Source organism: Stegodyphus dumicola, chromosome 1, assembly GCF_044657685.1.
Source record: "Stegodyphus dumicola isolate Sdum_Otavi_A_Nest chromosome 1, ASM4465768v1".
Taxonomy (NCBI): Eukaryota; Metazoa; Arthropoda; class Arachnida; order Araneae; family Eresidae; genus Stegodyphus; species Stegodyphus dumicola.
Window position 1 is genome coordinate 125552349 of NC_140768.1, and position 26875 is coordinate 125579223.

The 26875-nt window shown below is 34.3% G+C and overlaps 1 protein-coding gene across 1 annotated transcript in view; it reads right to left on the reverse strand.

Annotated features, from left to right (window-relative positions):
• The window catches only part of LOC118198463 (acetylcholine receptor subunit alpha-like 1), a 57675-nt gene that overhangs the window by 14275 nt on the left and 16525 nt on the right, over positions 1-26875 (reverse strand). Inside the window, exons 2-6 of the mRNA XM_035370145.2 lie at positions 19665-19709; positions 18120-18229; positions 8570-8750; positions 6512-6972; positions 3083-3428 (exon numbers count right to left, since the gene is read on the reverse strand). Of these exons, the coding sequence (XP_035226036.1) occupies positions 3083-3428; positions 6512-6972; positions 8570-8750; positions 18120-18229; positions 19665-19709 (1143 nt within the window). The remainder of the gene's footprint in view (positions 1-3082; positions 3429-6511; positions 6973-8569; positions 8751-18119; positions 18230-19664; positions 19710-26875) is intronic.

The window sequence follows — 26875 nt, forward strand, 5'->3', positions numbered from 1 at the left end:
CATAATCTAACATAATATTAGACCGAATAGATTCTACTCAATCTTAGACCGAATGTCTATTCGGTCTAAGGTTGGGTAGAGTCACCTTTTCTAATTGTTTATGGAGGATTGGGTGTCAAAGGAGTGTTACGAATGTAGATTTGTTTTATAGAAATAATATCGTGATAGTTACCTGTAATTTATCCACGACTACTTTCCACGTGTTATGTTCTTACGGTAACCACGAAATTCAATAATTCAGTTAATTTTCTTCTGTGCATTTTCAGACGATAAAATTAAGGAAAAAGTGGAATACGGAAGGAAACACGGTAATTTAAAGTGATGTTATAAAGTATTTCACCCCCCTTCTTAGCATGCCTTAGTGGTGTAGTGGTCAGCACGCTCGACGCGAGTTCGAGAGGTCCGGGATCGAGTCTCGGCGAGGGCATTGCTCATTTTTCACATCTTCTGCTTCAAAATAACCTAATGACTCTACAATGTAAGGTTACATTCCATCACACATAATATGTTATGTTAAGGTCCCATTCATGTTGTTAATGAGCTAGCTATAATGTAACGTAACGGATTTTTTTAAACTAAACTTTACATTGCATTTCACAAATCCGTTAAGTTACTTTCTCATTGATGTTGCTAATGAGCTGTAATGCATCATAACGTAATTTTTTTATGAAGCATAATGCTCCATTACAGAAATTCGTTAATGAGCCGTAATTATCATTTTTTTTTAACTGCTAGCAACTGTTACATTTTTAATGCGTCTATTAAATATGGATTCAACAGGTTTGAATTGTCAAATTGTAATGTTCAGAATTGCAGCAACCCATTTTCAGAAATGGTCATCTTAAGAAGGGTCTCACTACATTTTAAAAGGCTTTGAACATTTACTTAACTGAAGATTACAAAAGAAAGAATAATAAATCATTTGGTACTATACTGAAGTACGTCTAACATAATATAGGTCCAGTTTGGAGGCGATTTTTGTTTGTTTTTCTTTTAAATATAATACGACTCGAGTTTGACGAGTAACGACTGCGCGAGGTACACTCTTTCGAGACAATGCTACAACTGCCGACGAGAATAAGTATCCCTATAAGTAGCATTCAGTTAACAACTCGGGCTATAATTCTGAATTTTCAAGTGACTTTGTGTTTTTTAGAGTAAATGTTTTGAAAATTACTTAACATTGAGGGGCCCACCAGCGGCCCAGCGGTAAAATCGCTGAACACTGGTACTTCGGTCCGTGGTTCGAATCCCGCGAACGGGCTGGCTGCATGGGCGTTTTCGTGGTTTTCCCCATTCGTAACGTGTATACGAGTCAGTTTCCCTTAGAAAGTCCTCCACGAAGGCATTCCTCCCTTTTGACACATAGCCCTAGTGTGCTTTGCCGTATTTTCAATACACCAATACACCTTAACAATGAGTCTTAAGAAAGTTGATAGTCAAGCAACGAAGAAGATTGTTAAGATTATCGTGGAAGTAAAAAAAGACATTGTCAAAAAGTGTGAAGATTGTATTGGTATCCGAGACTTGACTAAACGTACTAAATCGGCATGCGCTGGAAGAGGATAAAATTGATTATAAAGTGATAAACAAATTTGGTTAAATTTTAGTTACGTACAGTGTGTATTTTCATCTAGTGTATTTAGATTTTAATACTAAACAGTGTTATAATAATTACAATAGGATATTTTTTTTAAATGGATTAATTATGTTCCTTTATTTCGTTTTAGAAATGTTCGTTTGCTATACTTTTAAGTAATCATATGGATTAATGGTATCAAAAAAATATTGTTGTCATTCATTCACTAAGTTGACGAAATAGTTTTATGAGTTCTGTAGTTTAACCGATTCCATCAGTTCACAAAATAGTTCCATTATATTTTTATTAACAAAACTGTTTATGAGTTTCATGAGTTGCAAAATAGTTTTATTGGTTTCCGGAGAATTCAAATTATTTTCTGTGAGTCAGCGAAATAATTTAATGGGTTTCTAAACCCACAAAATAATTTTATGGGTTCTTTGAATTGATGAAACAATTTTGTGGGTTCCTTGAGTTAATAGAATAGTTTATGAATTTCTTGAGTTCACAAAATAGTTTTACGGGTTCCTTTTATACATAAGATTATAGGTTTCCAGTATCTACAAAATCATTTTATGAATTCCCTGTATCCGCAAAAGTGTTTTATGGAACTCCCAAGTCCCAGAAATCCTATGAATTTTTCTGTTGTAGGGTTTATATTTATTTTAACTAACATTTAAACGAGTTCGAATGTGTGCTTTCTTGCTTCACGAGCGTGGAGGTGGCTAGTTAGAAATTGAAGAACCACGCGTTTCGGCCTGTGTGCTTGCCTCGGCAGTTTGTTAATCTTTCAACGTAATATTCAGAAGTTGCTGAATTATCAGCGGTATTTTAGAACGCGGTGAGGTTAGTTACGTTTAGAGAGCCTCGTAGTTAGTCACTTGTTACTATTCTTTTCTTAGTTTCTTATTTTTATTTTACCGCCGGGTCGGCGTAGTTTGTGAGCGTCAAGAGCACGCATTTGTAATTTCCAAAGTTGAATAAAAAGGGATTTAAACCCTTCTCAAGACTTTGGTCTACTTTCCAGTTCTTAGCAGTCACCACTATTGTTGCGTGCAGGTTGGAAGCGCGCAACATTACACTGTAACCACAAAACTGTTTTATGAATTTTCAGTATCTGCAAAATCATTTTACGGATTCTCTGTATCTTTGAAACTGTTTTGTGGTCCATAAAATCATTTTATGGGTTCCTTGTACCCACAAAACTATGTTATAGACTCCTAATATCCACAAAACTGTTTTATGATAGCCCAGCATCCACAAAATCATTTTATAGCTTCCGTGTACTCGCAGAGCTGTTTTATGGATCTGCGAGTTCACAAATTATTGTTATGGGTTCTGTGTATCTATAAAACTGCGTTATGACTTCCCAGTACATACAGAACCATTTATGGGTTCCCTGTTTCCCCAAAACTGTTTTATGAAACCCTTGAGTTGACAGAAACTGAAAATGTCTACTAACTTGATGATTTATGCGGAAAGAAAGGTCCTTTGATTACTTACGTCCGAGAAGCTATCGAGGTTCTTCATGTGCTGGGCAATGAACCGGACATTAAGCACGGCCCTCTCGACGTCCGGGGAGGACTTGATCCCGTCGAGGGACCCGTTGATGTCCGGCTGGGGCCCCACGTGCAGCTCCTCCTCGGGGAATGGTCCGTAGCTGCTGCACTCGTAGTCGATGACGGAGGGCTTCTCGCCGTAGTCCACGAGCTGGGGAAGGTTGAAGTGGTTGGAATCAGCTTTTTCCTCGTCTGAGTTATTGTCCGGGCGCTGCATGCAGAGGATGCGGGGAAGGAGCTCGATAAACACCCACCGCACCCATGGCGCCATCTTGTGAGTGGAAGGAGACCTGCAGAATAGAAGAAGATACCCTTATGAATATAAACTGAGTTCAATTATGAGGTGCACAATAAAATTCTGATTGGGGTTTACTGGTTTACCAAGTACATTTCTGATTACAGTGTATTGGTTTACTTGGTACAATTCTGATTACAGTGTACTGGATTATGGAGTACAGTTCTGTTTAGAGATTACTAGTTTACGAAGCATAATTCTGATTAAGGTTTATTGGTTTACTTAGTACTATTCTGATTACGGCTTACGTTTTATTGCTTTACCTGTTGAGAGTTCGATTATGGTGCACTGGATTTATGGAGTAAAGTTTTTGTTATGCTTCATTGGTTTACTTAGTACACTTCTGATTACGGTGCACTGGATTATGAACAAGAAATTTTGGTTAGGGTTTACTGATTTACCTAGTACAGTTCTGATTACCGTATCCATGATTATGTGGTACAATATCTGATTAGGTATTTTTTAATTTGAAAACGTACAAACTCTTCGTGAACCAGAGATGCACAACACGAAGCTTACAGAAGTATGTTAACCGAAACATTAAAAGTTGCATGCATAAATAAAACTAACGAAAGCACAGAACAGCAGTCCGGACTACAAGAAAACTGATAAGTTCATTGGCCAAATCCTTCCGAACATTTTCAAATCGTTCTGCAAGCATAATCTAGGGTAATCTATCATCAAATGTAGGCATGAGAATATCAAATATTCTTATCAATTATTCTATAAATAATGAGGTAGAACATTTGATTTTCACCCTTTTTTGCTTTACCTAGTTCAATTACGATTACACGGTACTGGAATATCGAGTAAAATTTCTAATCGAGGTTTACTAGATTATCGAGTAAAATGTGTGGTTAAAGTGTACTGGTTTACCAAATATAATTTTGCTTAAGACTTACTGGTTTACGCAGTATAATTCTGATTACGGCGTACGTGGTTATCGAGTAGAATTCCTGGTTAGTGTTTATTGATTTACTTAGTACAATTAAGATTATGGTGTACAGGATTATAGAGTACAATATCTTATTAGGGATTACTGCTTTACCTTTGGTAATTGCAATTAAGATGTACTGGATTATCGAGGAAATTTTATGATTAGACTTTACTGGATTAACGATTGAACATTGTGGTTAGGATGTTTGGTTTACGAAGTATAATTCTGCTGAAAACGTATTGGTTTATTTACTATTACTCTGATTATGGTGTAGTGCACTTCGCAGTATTATGTTTGGTTAGGTTTTCTTGGTGCTTTGAGTTAATTTCTGGTTGATAGTTTAATTAAATTAATTCTACTTAGGTTATTAGTTTGCAATAATTTTAATTGATATTACTAGCTATGGTCATGTGATTATTATAATTAATATTATTGGTTTATGGACCAATAACAACGGGGGGATCCCCAAGGGGAGATCCCCCCGTTGGGGATCACAATCTTACAGCTCCACTGATCTTTCTTGGATCATCTTTTTCCCTCTTCTTATCTGCTACATTTCTATTTTTCAGTCCTATTGGAATTCCTTTTCAGAGGTGTTTGGGCTGTGCTTCAGATTGAAACGAGAGATGTGCCCGCTAGTACTTTTCATCTGCTCCATTAGTCCTTACAATCAAAGCTTGAGGACTAGAAATCGAGAATTCCCGCTTTTGGAAAGCAGATTGTGGGGCTTTAGTGAGCCTACTGACTAGGGATTCTCAAACGTTTCTGCTCCATGCACCCCTCTCACCATTGCTAGAAGATAATTCCAATTTACTTTCAAAAAGTTGAAGAATAAACATATATACTTATCTAAATTTAGATGATGTTTCAACCTCTTTTATAAATTAAACAAATAAAAGCGTAGAAAATATTTATAAGTACTGAAACATGGATAAAAGAATTTTTTATATTCGTAATGCTAAAATTCAGTGCTTAACAGCTAAATAAAATGCTGATTGCATTACTCTCCTGAAATTGTGAAATTCTTTCCTAATTGAGAAACCTGTAGTAAAGATTTCGTTGATTATTCAATAAAGAAGGTTATTTTTGCTTCTCCCATTCATAGCTCAATATGTTTGAATCTCAAATTAAGGAAATAAAAAAAACTAAATATCATAATCCTGGAATTAAAGTCAGTATTACAGAAGGCAAAACAAAATATTATATAAATAATAAAAAAAACACAGTTTTTACTTCTTTGTACGAAGTAAAGGAAGTAGCACAATCGAAATTTCAGTTAACAGATTCCAACTTAAATATTTTTTTACTGTTTTATTTGGAATTCATTTTCCAATAATAGGCTGCCCGCATTTCTTCCTGAAAATTGCATCTCCCTGGTTGAGAACCCATGGTATAGACCCTTAAGAGTTTGATGTTGGAGAATGGTAATACGGCTGATATCGGGCTTCCTGACAAAGGAATGGGTTCAGTGTCTTTTCTCTAGAGCGGTGGGTGACATAAGTAAAGGTGTTAACGCATTTTAAAAAGGGCAATTGATATGTGCACTTGTGCCGGGATATCCTTATGAAACTTGTGAAACATTGCTGATTTAAACGGTAGCCAATCCTGGCACTGGGATTGGGCACAGTTATGGCCAGAGCTTAGGGAGATTTCTGTCTGGTAGAATGGTCGATGGTCGATCCTAGCACTGAAAGTGGGTATAATTGTGCCGAGACATATTTCGGATTCATATTCAGAATATTTCTGATTTAAAGAACGGTACCGGACTTGAACAAAGTTTCTGGTACCTTCCTGGCAGAATAGTGGGTGATGGAATCTTTATGGCAAGACATTCTTAGAATAGTTTTTGTCTTGAAGAATGCTAAGCATATTTAATAATAGTAAGAGCACTGTCCTGACAAGACAATGGGTACTGGCACATTTATTTTGAGAAACCCATAGGAAAGTTTCTATCTTAGAAATTGTTGGTCTACTTGAATACCTGCGGTGCCTCCATTTATAGTTGGACACAACAGAAGCCATTTATAGTTGGACAATCTGGGGAAGACTTTTATTTTGTAGAACAGAGGCTTGCTTGAATTAAGGTTTGGCACTTTTTTATGGGGGGCACATTACTAAGCGATCTCATCTGGGGAACTTACCTGAAGTTGACGTTGAGAACGGCGATAGTGACGAAGACAGAGAAGGACACCAAGATCATGGTGAAGAGCAGGTACTTTCCCAGTAGAGGGACGGTGAGGGAGGTGGGAGGGATGATCTCGGACAACAAAAGGAAGAACACACCCAACGAGAGCACAATAGAGATGGAGAGGCTGACTTTCTCTCCAGAATCTGAGGGCAGGTAGAAGACCAGGACTGACAGGAAGGAGATGAAGACACAGGGAATGATGAGATTGACGGTGTAGAAGAGGGTTTTCCTCCTCAGGGTGATGTTGAAGGTGATGTCTGGATAGGGCTCCTCGCAACAACTGTAGAACTTTTCAGTCCGGACGGCGGGAACGGCCATGATGTCCCACTCCACGCTGAGGTAGAACTCACTGAGGTCGATGCCCATAGGTATCTTGTTGGAATCGGCAGTCTGGTACTTGTGCTTGAGGTCCACCTTGTGAAAAAATATACTGTTTAATTTATATAAATATTCGCGTAAAAAAACTCTGTACCACATTCGAATTTTGTCAGATATTTATCGTGGGACAAACTTCCTTCGCCTCTGTTTTAAATGATGTATAAACATGCACACAAAACATCCGTGCACAAAAAAGACAATGATCAGAGAAGAGGGTGTAGTATTTTATGGTAATTTACCAGTTACCATGATTTGAAACTTTACAGTAACTTTATGGAATTTAGAATCGAAGAATTTAATTGATTGGAATCGTAATCAATGAAACAGAGAAATCATTGCAATAGTACAATTTCACTTATTGCCCTAAAAGTTTCATTAATTGGGATCGCAACCTGTCAAACAAGAAAAGTTCAGAATTTGAGATAGTAAATTTATTAATTACAAAATCACAAATCACAAATCTGCGAAGAATACGATTAAATATAATTGGTCAACTATAAGGTCAACGAATTTAATTACAACTCATGATCAAAAGTTATCGAGTGCAATTGTTTATTAACTGCGATTTACTCGTCGATTGCAATCGCAGGGCACTAATTTTTGTTTTGCAATCGAAGACATAGACTGACATCGCACTCAATGAAATCGCAGAATTATGGCATTTACCATCGCATGATTTCTTTGATTGCGATCAAGAATTTAATTCACTGAAACTGTAGATTTTTATTTACTGATTTTCACCGCAGAAGTTACTATGAACTACCGATTTACAATGAGTACAATTCAGAAATATAATTTTGCTCGTTGTAAATCAATGAATTAAATTATGATTCCTCGATTTCGATCATAGGACATTAAATAGTGCTTAGCAATTCGAAACATCAATTGAGCAGTGAAATCGCATAATTGCGGGATTTACAGTGGCAGAATTTCATTGATTGTGATCGAGAATTTCATTCATTTAAATTGCAGAATTTGATTTATTGATTGCAGTCATAGAATTTATGATTAATTACAAACTTACAATGAATAAAAATTAGGTTCTTTATAAACAATGAATAAAATTATAATTCATCGATAGCGATCACTAACATTTTCTATTACTCATAAATTTGTCGATTACGATTATTCATTAATTTCCATTTACTCTTCGATTGCAATCAGATGGTATTCATTTTTGTTTTGCAATCGAAACCATCGATTGCAATCGAGAATTTGATTAATTAGATAAAAATTTGATTTATTGATTGCAGTCGCAGAATTTATGGAGAAAAACAGATTTACTGAGCAGACAATTAACAATTATAATTGTATTTAATGTAAATCAATGAATAAAAATATAATTTGCCGATCGAGATTTACTCGTCGATTGAAGTTGCAGGACATTAATTTCTCGGTTGCGTCTGCAAAGCTCATAAGCCCAATTACGGGATGTTTGCGATTGCAACTGATGCAGAATTTGCAATTGTAATTCAATGATTGCAGTCGCCCACATAAATTCCTTGAATGGGATTTCCAGATTGCAACTGATTGCTATAGTACAGAATAAAAAACTCAGTAAACAATTGCACACATTAGTAACTTGTATACTAGAGAGTAAATTAGACCAGGTGCTTAAAAAGAATAGAATTACCGTGTATCCGTCATACGTCCAAGATCCGAATTTCATGAAACAAGTCTGTTCGTCGAATGGGAAGTATTCGACATCGATTCCGCACGAGCTTTTGTAGATGGCTGGGGGTTTCCAGATCACCTGACCGTCGAAGTGAAGGATCGCCTTCGTCATAATAGTCACCTCGTAATTGCCATCTGCACTATTTTAAAATTGATAGACATAAAATTATAAATAAAATACATTCCTCATGTTTTCCGCATCGCATTTAAAACATATTCTAGACCACGGCATTGAATATTTTGCATTTTAATATTTTTCTGAATACATTTTCTTTACATTTGAAAGAAAAACCGAATGATTCTGTAGCAGATACGAAATATGTGTACTTGGAAACTTCATTCTATTATTATTACTATTATTACTGTTATTGTTATTATTATTTTTACTTTTATTATTATTATTATTATTATTATTATTATCATACTGTTCAGGGAGAACATTATTGCTGTTATATTAATAGGATTAATATACCGTATTTCTTCCCTGGCGTTTTAGCAGTAAGTTCTAAATATTAAAAAATTACCATAATTTTCCTTTCCATTATGTGTTTCGAAAACAAGGTCCTTTAAATTTTAAAATGTGTTCTTCCACGCAGTGAATTCCCTGTTTTCCTGTGACTAACAAAGACAAACCCTGTTTTCGTCTGACTAACAATACTATCTGCGAAGGTCACGACAAAGATTTCTCTTCTAACTTTTGGAACAGAAAAACCTTCCTTTCTAACCGAAAAACCGGCAAGAGAAAGTCTTTCTCTTTACTTCTCAGGATACCAACCTCAGCAGTGGAATGTTACCTCGGGGGGAAAATCTTTCAGTATGTTTCGCATAATTCACTTGCTCTCTAGAATACTGTACTAATACTCTAATCTCTTAAAGATACAAAATTCAATAGAATACAATGAAAATGTAATCAGTAAAAGTTTCTTTTTTTAAACTAAAGAGCGATATTACATTGGTTATCAAAATAAGAATAATAATGAAAAATGTGCTCACTAAGTTAATGTGGCAACCAATGCTCAATGCCGTAAATATTTATATTATTTGATTATAACTGAACACAAGATTGCACTTCCGCGCATATGCTACCGTCGGAAATGTACAAATAATGTAAAAAGCGAAATTAAAACTAAATTTACATATGAGGCTGCATTTCCGAATGCAAATAAGCAAACAAAATTAGCATAAAACACAAACCTGCAGTCACATCACAACTCCTTAAAAAGGGTCATGCAGGACCTATGCGTCAGTTCGCAAGCTGCGATAGTTCCGTGTAATCCGAGATAGCCAAAGTAGAAAGCATGACCTGATGAATACCATTTGCACGATGAAATACGTTGAAGGAGGGATTTTGCAAGCTGCTGTAAGACAATCCGCTATTGCAAAAGAGCTGAATGGGCATCGCAGCATCACCAAAAGGCTATGGAATCGTTACCAAAGGGATCACTACCCTTGTGGAAGACGTGGGTCTGGACGTCGGAGTATTATCATGTCAGACGATCGTTTCCTGTTGCTATGTGAAAGAAGCCATAGATCATTAGCAGCACGACAACTGGCGTCGCATCTCTCTGCTGCTGCAGGACAGCTCATATCCCGCCAAACCGTGTACATCGACTGTATGAAGGTGATTTGTACGCCCGACGACTTGTGGTTAGCGTTTTTTCTTCCTCCACCACATATCAGAGTGCAGCTGAATTGGGTCCGTGAACATGGTAGTGGGACACCAGAGCATTGGGGTAAAACTGGTGAGTCTAGATTTAATATCCAGAACTATTTCCTAAGGACAATGATATGATGACAGCCAGAGATACGCTACTGGGCTCCAAACATCGTCGAAAGAAATAATTACAGAGGGAAGAGGCTTACTTGTTTTAGACTGAAATAGCAAGGAACGACCGCACAGACCGATATGTGATTCGTGGTGGTTCCGTCACAACCGTTCCAGATTTCGCGAAGAAATTCAGCATCCTTTTGTGCGTCCTTTATTGCTGCAATGGGTACCGATGCGATATTTACGGACGATGACGTACGTCCGCTTAGAGCTCGAATGTTGTGGAGTTATCTGGAGAATGAGATAATTCCACACCTACTGTGACCTGCTAGATAACAGGACCCGAATTCCATAGAGCACGTGCGGAATATTTTGGGATGACAGGTGACAAGCGAATGAAGGGATGGACACCTGGACGGCTTTATATGACTAATCGGATGCCATTCGGTACCCGCAACTGTCCAGAGCAACACGCTCTTGGTGCCCCGCAAGTACTGCATCGGGAGTTTATTGCAGTAAGATAAAGATTGCACATAGCAGCACAAGGGCTAAGCCAAAACACATTGGGATGACAGATAGCTGGTCGCTGTGTGCCGCAGGCACCCTATATGTGCTCCCTATATGACACGCGTTACTACAGGAATGATCCCTACTACCACGAGAAGCAATAAACAACACTATTGGCAGCTTGCTTTGGAGTTGTCAAGCATGCATTTCAGCTACAGGTGACAGGTGACAGCAGGCCCAGACCACCCACATGGCTTTACAGTGACTACTCGGGTATCGTCCGGGGCCTGCAACTATCCAGAGCAACACCCCTTAGGATCCCAAGAGGACCACATCGGGAGCTTAAGATCAAATAAGAAGATTACATTGCCAAACAGGGGCTTGAGGAAATTATAGCACTTGCTTCTTAGGATACATAAGTGCTATTATGTACATAAAATTAGGCCTTGCCTGGTACATTTAGAGCGTGGTATACTACAAGAAAATAAAGTTTTAAAACAACACTACATTACTAAAAATAGACTATGCTACTCTACAGAAGAAAACACTTCATAAATTAACTCTACTCTACACTACATGAAGAAACAGGGCACTATATTTGACATTAGTATACTACAATACACACTACATAAACACTGCATAGACTGAATACATTTAGTGGGCAAATATTATCAACATTCTATACGTGGTAATGTATACGTAGATAATACTTAAAAACTTTTGCATGAATACTTGTTCACAAAAGCCTATACATAATTGAATACTTATATATGAAAGCTTATCAATAAATGATTATTTATACATAAGTACATATATATAGGTCCGACTATACATGAATGCTTGAATAACTGGCATATAAAAGATTTGCAGATATAAATTATACGAAAAGACTTGAAATATAATACAAATACTGAAGCAATTAATCTAAATCATTACAACATGGCTTAAGTGCAAAACATATACCTATAAACCTATACCTAAATGAATACTAATACATAAATACTTATAAAATAAAAACGACTAATACAAGACTGCTTAAAGTATTGGCATATAATAATTTGCAAAACATACAATCATACAAAAAGTCTTGACAGACACTGAGACATTCAGTTGCATTTCAGCTACAAAGTATCATACTTATTATTAGCGTGATGTTTACATTCGACATGCTTACGACCCATTTGGTCTTTTTCAATATGATGATCGTAATGCATGTGTTTTTGTATATCTTTGCTTTACGATTTGCTGTATAGTTTAGTAATGTCGCACAGAGCTCTTGGATCAGTTTCATGCTTATCCATTGAATAGTTTTTTTTATTCCGTGTTTTGCCTTCAGTGCTTATTTTTTGAGCAGGGATGTATATCATAACGAGAAACGGTTCCGGAAATGAAGGCCAGGTAAGGACGTAAAAGCCGGGTAGGAGGATGTATACAAATACACGTTTGGTACTCCTCATGGCAATAAAAAAGAAGGTACGCAACTAGACATTATAGCAGTCCCATATACAAAATTTCAACATTCTGAGTTTTTGATAATTGTTTTTGAGTTATGCCAGATACATACGTACAGAGGTCGCGGAGAAATAAATTTTTAAACCCATTTTACAAACCGTTTTAGAAAAAAGAATCTTTTATTCTGTCCGGAATTAAACGTTAATTCCGTCCCGACTCTCTCTGAAACTTTCCACATATGATGGAAATTGTGCCAGACTTAAGTTCTGATCACAGTCCACGTCCGTGAGCATAAGTTCGAATCCTACTTCTGACAAAACAAATAGTTGCTTGTGTAGGGTTTCATAATAGATTGGATGCATACAGAACCGATGGTAGCTGGATAAATTTTTTTTTTTTAAAGAAACATTTTACAATTATGGCACTGTCCACTCTTGCAGCTCTTCTCAATAAAATAGGGCACAATCAGCATTCACTACTTCAAAGTTTTAGGAACACTAAACACAAAGTAATGCAAAGCGCAACCAAAGAGCGAAACTTGCGATATTCTCACACTCCGAAGTCAACTCTGAACTGAAAACTGAGAAAATGATGCTTTCTTCGGTCATACAGAGTTTTCACCCTGCCGCCGAGAAATATCTAGTACCTTCCATTCCTTGAAATTACCAGAAGGCATATACAGCTGAAGTTACGTGTAAGGGTCGTATACGGTTGCAGTTACATATCAATTACTGATATTTAATTGCAGTACCGATTACAGTTATACAAGGACCGGAACAAAATGTTACCAAATAGGTGCCAGGTTTGGTGATTTTTGGGAAATTTCTCGCCAAATTTGGCGACAAAAATGAATTGCCGAAATCACTACTATCTTGGCAGTATCTCGGAAACTTAGTGAGATAGCCATTTACCTCAGTGTTAAATAGATTTGCCTTTCTAATCTTTGGTTTTTTGGTAGAGCTTCCTCTCTTCATTCTGTTCATGATACATTATATAAGACTCGTAAAATATAGATGTCACGCAAAACGAAAAATTGTAAAAATGGAGATTTTCGTTGAAATATCCGAAATGTTTTGAGATTCTTTCTATATTTCGTACAAGGAAGTAAAAAGATGCTAATATCCCATAAATGCAAGGTGACTTGGTTTATATGTGTATAAAGCTAAAATTGTTACTCGACTTGCATGAAAAATTAAGGCGAATTGCCGATTTATGCAAGAAACAAATGGCCAAACATTATTTTCGTGTATGAATTAAAATTGCTAATACCTGTTATTCTAAGCTATTCAAACTGAAAAACAAATTAAAACTGATTAGGATACATATTGATGTTAGGCGTACCTAGGAAATATTTGTTACCAAGGCTCATTTTCAATATAAGGCAGCGTTTGCAAACTTTAATGTCTCATAATTCGACAATTACTTCAGCTAAGAAATAACAATTTCATGCGTGTTTCCCTAGTTTAGGGATCAGCAGAAAATCACGAGAAAAGAAAAAAATTGTTCCTATATATTCCCTTGCCTTGTGCCTGAAAATTAACAATTGCGCCCACTCCTAAAGCAAAGGTTTCAAAAGGCTTTTTCATAGTTAATTTCCTTTGCTGTTTGTCCTTTTGTTAGTTCTTAGAGGACAGGAAGCGCATTCCTAATTTCTGTTTTCATAAGTGAAATGTTTTCAAACTTCACCACCTTTTAAATGTTAGTATGTAGCCAACGTTATATTGGTGTCAACGCTCAACCTGGAAAACATGTTTATCTGCAATAATAGTCCTTTAAAAATGAAGCGAACAGTACAGGGGCATCGTAATCGACAGTTTACATTTATAGATATCAAAGACATATTGGTAACAATTTGCGGACACTATAAACTAGGATAGCCGTGCTGCATTCCTAGTTGCGGTTAATTTAATTCAACAGTTATTAAACATAACCATAAATTAATTCATGTTCTCGATTAGTATCACATTCGAAAGTTTCGTATTTCGCATTTTCGTTCGTTACTGGAGAATTTCAGCAACAGTTTCCAAAATGTACCAGGAATAATAGCAGACGCAGTATTCTCGTTCAGTCTTGGATTAGGTCATGCTTAATTGAATAATTGTTAAGCGCAACTATATAAAGATTACTATTCGTAATCCATATCATATTTGCCAGTAACAGATTCCAAGACCCACCGGGAATAACAGTGGCTGCTGTATTCCAATAAGTCTGCGGCCAAGTTTAATTGAATAGTTACCATATTTCCTGGCGTATTCTCCATTTTTTATTAATGTTTTCCCCATGTGCAGCGTCAATACTATCCATTTTTCCTTACATAAATCCTCCATGAAGAAATTCCTCCTGTTAGGTGGATAGCCACCATGTGTTCTGTCATATTTAAATAACCAACTAACTTAATTTATGCTCGAGTTTTAAACGTACTAAACTAAGAAAACCAGAAAATCATCGAAAACCACAGCAATTATCCAATCGGAATACATATGATAGATATAATGCTACTGGTTGAATTGCAGCACTCTCTTTCAGAACTTATTCTGTCATACCTTGGTTAAACTCATTTTATTTGTACTTTTTGGCAGAATTGACAGAAAGAGTAGTTTACCTGTAGAAATTTTGAATGACATATCATAAGTTATTTCTTTCGCCTTCTTCGAATGCATTCGTGATGTGGTGATCTGCACGCTAGGCGCGTATTCCAGAGGTCCGCGGTTCGATTCCCGGCGAAGGCGTTGCTAATTTTTCATCTCGCCTGTTTCCAAAAATACCTAATGTCTCTACAATATAATTAGTAATATGCCCACGGAGAAGGAAAACCTTTTAAAGTTTTGAAATTATTTTACCAGAAAGGGGTACCAGAAAAATTTTAATAAATTCTAATATAACAGAAATAAGATTAAGTCAAAATAAAAGTAACAATATTCATCTTTTTTTATGTTACTAATGACTCGAGTTTAGAGTTTTGACAAATTACAGCTTGACTTTAAAAAATATGTTTATTCTAAATTCTAGGTTTGCATAAAAATACATTTTACTTTTAAAAAAATATCCTTGATGATAATATTAGCGCCCTTTCAAACGTAAATAACAGTTTGTTTGACAAATTTAATATGCATTTAATGTCATGAAATGGCTTTGGATATAAAACAACTTCAGAATAATTTTTATTTGTTGCCTTTGCTATACACACCCAAAATAAGAAAATAATCTTTTATACTAGTAAATTTTACCTCTGCTGAACCTTCGTATAGTAGAAGAAGACAGATTTTTTATACTAATTGTAACACTAATTTTGAGATATTACTTCACGTGCTCTGAAGTACTGATATGCATATATGTTACACAATTTTGAAATCTGCAAAATATGAAATATGGTTGCATATCAAATTAAGTATAACATTAAACGATAATATGATGAAGGAAAAACGTTTCCGCTTATGAAAAAAAAACTTTGGAATAATATTCTTTATAATTTAAAAAAGCTTTTCATATATGATTTTAAAGCATATTTATTAGAAATTATTTATAAAAATGAGAATAAAAATTTTTCTTGTGAATAACTCTGAGTAGAAGTTTATTTGGAAATTTAAGGTTCAAAACAACTGTTGCAATTCGTTGAAGATAGTAACAATCTGGGTAAAACATATTTGTAGTTATTATTGCTTATAACAAATATGCTAAATTTTAAAATGTGCCATTATATAAATTTAGGTATATCTTGGGAAGTTTTGGATATAAACCTCTTATTTTTTGCAGGGGAACTTAAAACTTTATATGATATAATTCAAAATTTTTTTTTTCGAAAAATTTATAAAAATTGCTAAAAAATACCAACTTTCAAAAATTTCAGGTACGACTCAACGCATCAAATGTGATTTCACAAGGTCAGATGGGCACATTGCGTTGTGGTGTAAGCATAAAAATGGCGCACGCAAGGAAAAATAGGAGATTTTTAGCTTTTAGAGATAATGCTACCCTCGTGAGAACTATTTCCTTACGAACTGCTTGAGATGGACAGTGTGCTAATGATGTTTCTTTGAGGATCTTGATTGTAAATAATGTTTTACTTTCTTGTACGGTGTAGAGAAAATACTGTAATCACAAAAAAATTAAGGATATCATATTCCAATGGAAATATCCATTTTGACTGTTTCCGAATTCATTCGGACGATTTTTTTCCGTGACGTCTGTACATACGGACAGAATAAAGTACTCTTTTTTCCAAAAAGGATTTTAAAATTTTAAAAACGATTAGTCGTAATAACGTTGAAAATTTGGGTATAGGACTGCTACATCATCTAATTATGCATCTTCCTTTTTTATTGCATTCGGCAGTATCAAATGCATATATATATATATCCACTCTCCTTACTTGGCCCTAATATCCTCACTCTATTCGCAGTCTTTGGTTGTAATTGAATAATTCCAGTTATAAAAATTATTTAAATGACGAAAGTATTCGTGTTTGGGCAATGTCAAATTAAAAAAAAAATATTTTGGACGAATAATGACAGCTGACATTTAATGCGGTCTCCTGTTTTTTATACTTATATTCCGAAAAATTTTATACTCGTTGTGAAAAAATAAAATTATAAGTTTAACTCTGTCACGACAAAAATTGATCAGGACATTTATTTTCAAAATTTGCAATTTTTGATACCATTTTCAAGTTGGCTAGAGAGATCGGTTAAATAAGTTAGAATAAATCCAGGAAATAGGTTTAAATTCAGTGCAAAAAAATACGTTTAATTTAATAGACCGTACAAGGAAGTCGTGTGGTATCCGTATCAGATTTTATTATTCATATTGTTGTACAGAAACAAAGATTTTCTTTGTTCTCTCTTTTCGGCATGTTTTCGTGGCGTAACTGGAAGCACGCTCGATGCGTATTCGGGAGATCCGAGGCCCAAATCCCAGCTCATTTTTCACATTACCAGCATCGATATAACATAATGACATTTACAAGTGGTGCTTTAACTAAAAAGGTCTTGGACGATAGATCATCACCACCGGAATTTGGTGATTGGTTCTCCAATTCTGTTCTTTAAAAGAGGGTATACATAAGGTATTTTCCTCTTCGTTTCCGTGTGCCTTCGTGGTGTAATTACTCGACTCGCATTCGGAAGGCCCGGAGTTAGAATCCTTTCGAGGGCATTGCACATTTTTTTACCTTCGAGCACCGATATAATTGAATGAAAAATTACTGAGTCCAGTGATTTTAATTCGCGGAACCCCTAGGAATGCAGTACAACTTGTAAAGAAAGTGTACGTTTCGGCTTGTGATGACTTCTTAATGGGTAAGCACCTTGCTATGGAATGCGACGATTTATCCCTTAGTATGGGGGTCCACTGATATTTCCGACAAGGTTTTCTAACTACGGAATTTAACGATTTCTAAAAAAAGCATGCGCTGAGATTTCTGATGACTTCTTAATGGGCAAGACGTTTACTGTAAAGCGCGATGATTTTTATAAGATCTATCCCTTACAAGGGGATATGCATTGTTCTACAAGAAATTCTTAGCTATGCAACATAACTCTTTCTAAGCGAAGGGTGTTCTATGGATTTGGATGATTTCCTGAGTGAAAATACACTTGCTGCGGGACGCGATGATTTTTATTAAGAGGTATCTCTTAGTATAGAATTCAAAGAATTTCTACTAGGAATCCCTAACTACGCAATAAAATTACAATGCTTTCTAAAATGAAGCATGTGCTATAGGTATTTAATGCTTACCTGAGTGACTTGCTATATTACTACATTTGCTGCTAATGGGAAGACTTACTTGTTATAAAGGACAATATCCGGCAGCCATATTTGCTCGGCCGGCACGTGCAGCTTGGACACGCCTCCGTATTCATCCGGTTCCCACCTCAGCTTGTAGTCGTTCCACTCCTGTCATGGAAAAAAAGTTCAGTTAACGAAACACAATCGAAGGACTTTTGAGTTACAAATTTAATCTTATTATAAACCCTTTAACAGTAACTATAGATCAGTAGGAACAGTCAAAGGGATGAATATAAAGGATTGAACAAATAGATTTGTTTGGATAATCGATTTTTATATTAAGAATAAGTGTTAAAACAACTCTGTATTTAGCACATGCCTCTTAATATGATCATTAGGGACAACAATCGATTTGTTCGGATAATCGATTTTCATATTAAGAATAAGTTCCTGAAGAAATCTGCACAAGCTTGCCTCTCTTAATGCGATCACGTTACACGTTTAATCGATTATCCGAACGAATGGATTTGTTCGGATAATCGATTTTTATGCTACCAATAAATTTTTAAACATTTCTGTATACCGCAGGGGCCTTTTAATGTTATCAAATTGGACAATAAATCAATTAAACGAAAGAATCGAATTGGTGGGCTAATCAATTTTTATATTAAGAAATAAGTTTCTAAAATAATCTGTATAGAGCAGGCGACGCTTAATATGATTACATTGGACAATAAATCAATTATCCGAAATAATCGATTTTAATATTAAGAATAAATTTAGCGACAATTCTGTATACAGTATTAGATACAGTACACAATAATAGAAAATATCCTACTTCATGGAGCCTCTGCCTAGGGCATAAATATCCATAAACACGCGCAAAGACATCTTTTATCAACTCAATGACTCTTTTATCAACTTAATGACCTACTTCCAATGCGAAAGCTTGCCGCATCACTCCTACAAAGGATTCTGTATGTAATGGACGCCACTTGATGCAATCACGTTATGCAATAAATCGATTATCTGAACGAATCTATTTGCCCGAATAATCGATTTTATATCAAGAATAAATTTTTAACAGTTCTGTATACAGTAGCCTTATTTAATATGATCCCGTCTGTCCACAGGTTTTTTTTATCACATTAACCGTATGATAACATTAAATGACGAAACAAAATTTCCTTCAAATCAGGAGTGGAATTTAACTCATTTGATATAACTATAACTAGAAACATATAAATAGGTATTTCCAGAATTCTAATTAGGAAAGTCAAAAATCTTGTTTATGAACTGTTTATCGTGACTTTAATGCGTAAGTTCATTCATGAGCGGTTCTCAACGAAGCGGAGTAGAAATGATAAGAACAATGCTATACCCTTGCCGAATATATAATTTGCCGAATGTTGTAAAAAGTCGCTATTCGAATAAAAAGGTTTTAGAGTTGAAATTAAAAATAAGATATTCATAGTTATATTTAGGCTATTTTGTCATGGAGTATTTTACTACGGACTATTTTTAAGGCTATTTTGTTAAGTCTCGCTACAAAGTGCACTTAGAATTAAAAAAATAGGATATTGCAGAGCAAAAGTGTTCTTACCTGTTCTACCCATACGTTTGTCGTCATGATTTGGTTCTTGATGTTCTGAAAGAGAAGGTATAAAATTCACTAATTTCTGATGTCAGAATAAAAAAATGTAGAAAACGGTGAAAAAGAAAATGGCGATAAAATATTAGGCGTAATCGAATGGAGCCTGTTCGTTGACCATACCTGATATAAAAAAAAGTACATGTCATATCCACAAAATTTGGTCGTAGAACAAATACTCACAGTCACATTCATTTATGCAGAAATTCATGTTTTGACATTTTTAAAGAAATCAGTGTTATGGTAAAATTTTACGATTCGTATACTTAATTATAATTAATTTAACGATTTTACGATTCGTATACTTATGGTAAATTTTACGAGTTAGGAAAATAGTCATTATAGAAAATAAAGTACAAAACGCTTGAGTCCCGTACGACAGAAATTTCATTCCGAAATTTGCGATTTTTGACGGCATATTCAGTTTACGTTGATGGGGCGGTTAATAAATAAAACAGAATTATTCGAGGTTGATTTTCTCCCATGAAATGCCATTCAGTAATATTCTTTTGGAATTTTTCAGGTTTCATTAATTTATAATTTTATTACATTTGGTATTCCGAAAAGATTTTCACATAAATAATTTATATGCACTTGAAGTCTAAAAATGTGCTATTAGGAACGATATTAGCAGTGAGTTATTTATCATAACGTGATAGTCGTACAAAACATTAATTAAAGTATAAATATTTGTCATGTTTAGTTAATGAAAATAATATTAACAGTTAATATTATAATTATATCTGCCTATATTAAAGCCTGACAGTGCTTCCTAGAACAAAAATTCTCTAAGATTCTATAAATAAGATCTCCATTTTCATATAGATGTAGAACTACTAAAATTGAAAACATGATGCCACGTTCCATTAGGTTAATCTAATCAATTACTTTATGTTTTGGATCTTTACTGTTACTTTTCCTCTTCTGATTTCTCGCCAGAATGCGCATTAACTCGCTTGTATTTAAGTTTGTTTCGTGCGTACGGGTTCGTAATAGTTGAGTGCACACAAGTCCTATAATCTCTACATATAAATAAAAGAAAGAGTCTGTGTGTGTGTCTTTCGTTCGCGCTTGCGCGTAAGCTAATAGACCCATGACTACGAAATTTGGTACATAGGTGCATCTAGACAAGAGCCAGAGCACCTCGAAGCGATTTTCTCGAAATTCGAATTCGAATTCGAATTTTTTTTATTTTATGTTTTGTGACGAAATCGCGTCATTTTGAGACAAAATGGGCTATAGAAAAGCGAGATTTTACTCTACACACTCCATTTTCACATCGTCATGAAACGTAGGCACTTAGCTATTTTACGAAGTTAAAATAAATTTCGTGTTTGAATAAATCGATTAAATACGAATTTATTTAACAAAGGGAGCTTAACACCTTTTCAACGGGACTTTTTCTAAAATAGTTTATTTTTAAAAATTTACAGTTTGTTTTCCTTTGATTTTTGGACACGTTAAACTTTCATCCTTGCGACTGCTTTTACAAAAAGAATTTTGGAAAAATGAAATTATTTTGTATTTTTAAATAATTTTTTAAATGAAGCTTCCGAGTACACTTCTCCCATCTCACATCTTTAAAAATGTGATTTTGGCAACAATTTTCCTGTCTTATTGATCGATTTTTGATGAAATAGCATCAATTTGAATAGTTCCATTCTTTTAGAACTCTGGGTTTGGCACCAACTTTCATCGTATTTCTTAATGCCACTATTTTTAAGAGATTGGCATATTTCATTTGTCATTTATATATATATGTTACTGTGAAAGACCGAAATTGGAGAATGTCGACTTTCACCGGAGAATGTCAGCATTCACCAAATACGTCGGTGAAAGATCGAATATTACGTTACATTCTTGTAGACCCTCACCGGTGCATGTCGACAATCACAGATATGCTCTAGTGTAAGTCGAAAAGAGAGGAGTATATGTACACGCTGACATTGCAAAAGTAAGTGTTCCACAAATAAATGCAGTTGTAAAAGCAAGGGCCTCTTGTGCAATTCAAAGTGTTATAATAGTTTAAGTTAATGCAATAAATAAGATTTGAATCACATAATTTAGTAAGTTTTTAACTTCTATTATTTTCCTTTCTCATTTTGAATGTACTGTGTGTTTCAAGTTCTTATGCTCTTAAGTTCTTATTTTAAGTCTCAAGTGCGTTTTTTCGCGACTGAGTTTCGGAGAAGAAAATATAATATTCTTATATGTTCAATATTCACCATTAGTACATGGTGAATGTCGACATTGACCGGTGTAAATCAGAAATAAGAGTATTTGAAAAATATTTCGGACATACACTAAGCGACTATGTGAATGTTGACATTCACCGGTGAAAGTCGACATTCTCCAGATTTTGGTTTTTTGAGTTGCTTTCATGTTATTTTTTGCTTATTTCACTGTTTGTAATATATTGAAAAGTTTTGCATGGTTTCTTTTCTTCAACGGAAAGTTGGTTAATGTTTTTATTAGGATAATTAATATTTGTATTAAGCGATATAGCTTATTTCATTGTAATCTTTTTCTCTTAAAAATGTAAGATAAAATATCATTAATTATACTTTGCTTTTCAGAATTTTTTTGTTTTCTGTATTATTTTTATGTTACAAAAAACATTTCACTGTTAAGATATTGAAAAGTTTTGAGATTTTTTTAGGAAACAAAGTTTTTAACCTCCTTTATACCATTTGAGTTCTTAAGATTTTGCAAAGGGAAGTTGGTTAATTTATTTATTAGGATAATTAATATTTGTATTAAGGGATATTACTTATTTCATTGTAATTTTGTTATACGTAATAAGGTTTTTATGAAGTTGTTCTGCAGAGTAAAATTCTACGCAGGTTTTAAATTTAACGTTTGGTGCTCCATTCAGCCATTTTCCAGGTGCATTTAAAAGCCAGACGAAGGCTGGCAGCGAAGCTGCTAGTAGGTTAATAAAGTTTATTTTATATACTACAAAAATAAGGGGGAAGAAGAAGGAAAGAAAATTCAGAGTTCCAAAATTTTCACAGAAATTCTCATAGAGGTGCTGACAGTATCACAGAGCACAATTAGTAGTTTTACTTCAAACTACTAACGTAAACAAAGTGCAATGTAAAGCGCAACTAAAGAGAAAGCTAACCCCAAGAAATCTCAGCTCCCGCTGAATTAACAATTGGCAACAATAGCAACTAAACAATTGAAAGGAGATGCTCTCTCTCTCCGACCTTATATAGGTTTTACCCAGCCGCCGAGATATTTCTAGTGCTTTCTGCTTCTCGAAATTACTGGAAGGCAATATGAGTGTCAAATTACGGTTGCAGCCAATAAAGTAATAAATTACATTTTTTTCAGTTACAATACTTATTATGGTGATACAGAGACCGGACCAAAACGATCGCCAAGTTTGGCGATTTTTCGTCAAATTACCGGGATACCAATTTACTCAGTGTTAAATGGACTTGCCCTGTATTTTTACTTTTCCGGAATAGCTAGTCTCTTTAGGTTTTTTATGTTGCATTATGTAAAAGAAATACAACAGTTGTACTTATAATTACACTATAATTACCTATTTAATTAAAAAATTCGGTACTTTTCCGTTTTGCCGGCGCAAACGATAAAGTCGTCAATAATGGTACAACTGATGCCAAACGGAATATCTTCTCTGGTAACCTTTTACGCCTCATTTTCAAACAATTCGCAGCTATTTCTTTCCAGATGGATTGTTTCTTTCAATACTGGCATACAATTACATAGAATATTTACAAAGATAATTAATGCAATCACACCACTCACCCGAAGGCAAAAATATAGAAAAGGCAAAATCAAGGGTTAAATTCATCAGTTCTAATGCGAATGCACTAGTGAAGTAAAGCTCTACAATTTTACATAATTTCTGAGTAAGCTATTCGTACGTATTAAAATAATTCTTTCATTTAAACTTGTATTCCAAATTAAGATTTAACTTAAAATTAATGTAGGTAATTACTGAGAGAATTATATTTTTGTAGCTTAGTTTGCATGAGATGAGATCACTTGGGGTCATGTGATACGAATCGGCCAATCAGGTTGTTGAACCATGATAGCATAGTAAATTCTTAAATTAATGTCTTTTTACAAGTCTATTATTTTTATTTATTGACATTTTACAAAATTTTAAACCATCTTAAAATGCCTTCAAAATAAAAAATTCTTAGAACTAGCATTTGTTATCAATTTTATGTGTATACTGTATGTTGTCGCCAACAAAGTCTGCTTCGCGAGATTAGCTTCGGGAAAACGGAAAAGTACCCAAAATTCGTAAAAAGCTGATAAGCTGAGGTTTTTAGATTGTAAGACAGAGAGTGCTCTGTCTTTCAAGGCCACGTTATTAGGTTATTGTTATTTGTAGTCTTCGGTTTTGCATTATAACTGCCGATATTTGAAGATCTACGACGGTAAGTTTCGTGAGTCAAATACGCGTTAATGGACCTATATAGCCTTTGAATACTAGCTTATTTAAATTTAAATTCTACATTTGACTGTTATTTAAAGTTTTATAGCCACAAATTGTTGACTGAATTGAAAGTATGATTTGTGCATTCATGTTTTAATTTTCATTTATTAAAAAGGTTTATTTTAAAACCTTTTCCAAACTCTGTCGACTAAGCTTAACTTTTAGACTTAGCGATAATTCCCTGTCTGCCCATCAAAAGCTTGATTCCAGTTCATGGCAGCTAAGAAGATTACCAAATTTTATAATGATGTAAAAAGGGCTTTAAAGACATTATCCTGAGCAATTGCTGCTAAGACTGATATAAAATAATTATTCAATTAAATTAAAAGTAAACAGACGATGAATAATTGAAATCAATAACTTTAAATTGATTTTGGTGCCTTAGATAATTAGAAACGAACGGAAACATAAGTGATTATAGCAGAGAAAGAGGTGATGAAGTTGCTAGTTTTTTCCGTATCTTGAAAACGTTTCAATATGACAGTGATAATACAGCTTTTTCCTTATTGCATTTATTACGGTGCATTTTTTATATTTCTATATTTTTACTTTTAGTAGTTAATTTAGTAGATGCCACTAACTTTACTTAACTATTTTTAATAATTTGATTGCATTTCAATTTTCTAATTCATTCATTGCCTGTATAGATTTAATTTATTTTAATTAAATAGTAATTACACGCGAACATATATATACATATAAAGTACACATACACATATATACATATAAAATTATTATTGAATTAAAATAATATATACTGGATATATGATAACCCTAGTTTCCATACATCCAATTTATATAGAATTATTTTTACATAGCATCTATTTTTTGCCATGAATCCCGTATATATAGAACTACTGTTTTATTTTTCATATTTTCACTACTTAGTTTCGTATTATTATTTGTCCCGTTTCGACCTCGCTTTTGAAAAACTCAGTTTTGTGAATAGAATATGTTTTTGTTGCTGACAAAATCTTATTATCCTACTTTGGGAGTAGGTGGTTATTACTTTAATCCGCAACTGAGAAAATATTGAACCCCTGGCATGCATTGGAAGATTTTTCCTTTTTTTTCCATGTACCCTTTTCACAACTGCTAGACGATCATTCCTTTCCTCTTTTTCAAAGTTTGAAAAATAAATACATACCTTTTTCTAGATTTAAATAATTTTATAACATGTATTTTATAAATAAAAAATAAAGGTGTAGACAAATATCGAAACTTGAATAAAAGTAGTTCTAATATTCATAAACTGAAAATAAATATTTAACAGTTAAATAAAAGGATGACTGCATTTCCGCCTCCTGGTTAAGAAACCTGTAGTAAATATTTCTTTGATGATTCATTGATGAGGCCTTTTTTTTTTTTTTTTTTTTTTTGCTTCTTGTATTCATAGCTCAATGCTTTTGAATATCTGTTGGCAACCTCCGTTGATTCCCCTAGCGCATGCGCATGATAAGCAAGTTCTCTGCTGTCTAATACTTTTCTATATAGTTAGCTAACGTCAATGGTGAGTATCGCATGTAAGCAGAAGTGCTAAGTTCTGTATAATAATGTATCTCACTTACTATGTTTCTACTTTGTAGTTCATGTTTCATGTTTCTACTCTGTTGTTCAACATCTTCATAGCTTAAATAAATGTTTGTCATGTATATGGAAGACTTCATTTTATTCTTCATTGGTTATGGGCCCAGCACGCTTCCACTCCTCTTTTCTTTTCAGATTCAGAGTCAAGTGGCGACTCGCTGCCGTCCAGAGGCGATGATTTATCACAACATGCTTTATTCATAAATTTTTCCTCCGGAGCGAAAGGCAGATATATTCCTTGTTCTGAGACGTCAATGGTGAGTATCGCATGTAAGCGAGAAATGTAATAACGTATCTTACTTACTATGTTTCTACTTTGTCGTTCATGTTTCTACTCAACATGAACACCGTCCTCATAGCTATGAAGACGCTGCTCATTCATAGCTTAAATAAATGATTGTCATGCATATGGAAGACATCATTTTATTCTTCTATATCAAAATAAGAAAAAAACATTATAATCCTGGAAGTAAAGTTGGTATTACAAGTGTCAAAACAAAATATGATCTAAAGAACAAAAATGCAAAGTTTACTTCCTTGTACGAAACAAAGAAAGTATTTTAATCCCGAAAAATTTCGGTTCTCAGATTTATAAGGAATAATACATTTTTCACCGTTCCCGAGCCCAGGTTGTTTTTGGTTTTGGTTTTCGAGCAAGGTTGTTTTTGGTGACATCTATAAAGACAGACTAAAGAACTCTTTTCTACAAAATGAATTTAAAAAGGACTTTTTCGTCGCGTTTGTATGCATCTCACAGACTCGAAAACGATTAACCATAGAACATTGAATTTTGTGTATGAGACTGAACTTCCCTTTTTTATTACAATCGACAATACCCGAAAGTTTATATATGCAATACCAACTCCCCTACCCAGCCTTTATTTTCGTAATCGTTGGTCTTAGACATATACGTTCAATCACAGAAGCGTTTTAAATGAAGAAAATATTCATGTTTTGGCAATTTGAAGAATAAAAAACTTAATTTTGGATAAATAGCGAAGTCCAGCACTGAATACTGTGTCCCTGTTCTTATACTTATATTTGGGAAAGTTTTATACACAATTTAGAAAAAATTACAATGAAAGGAGTTTAACAAAAA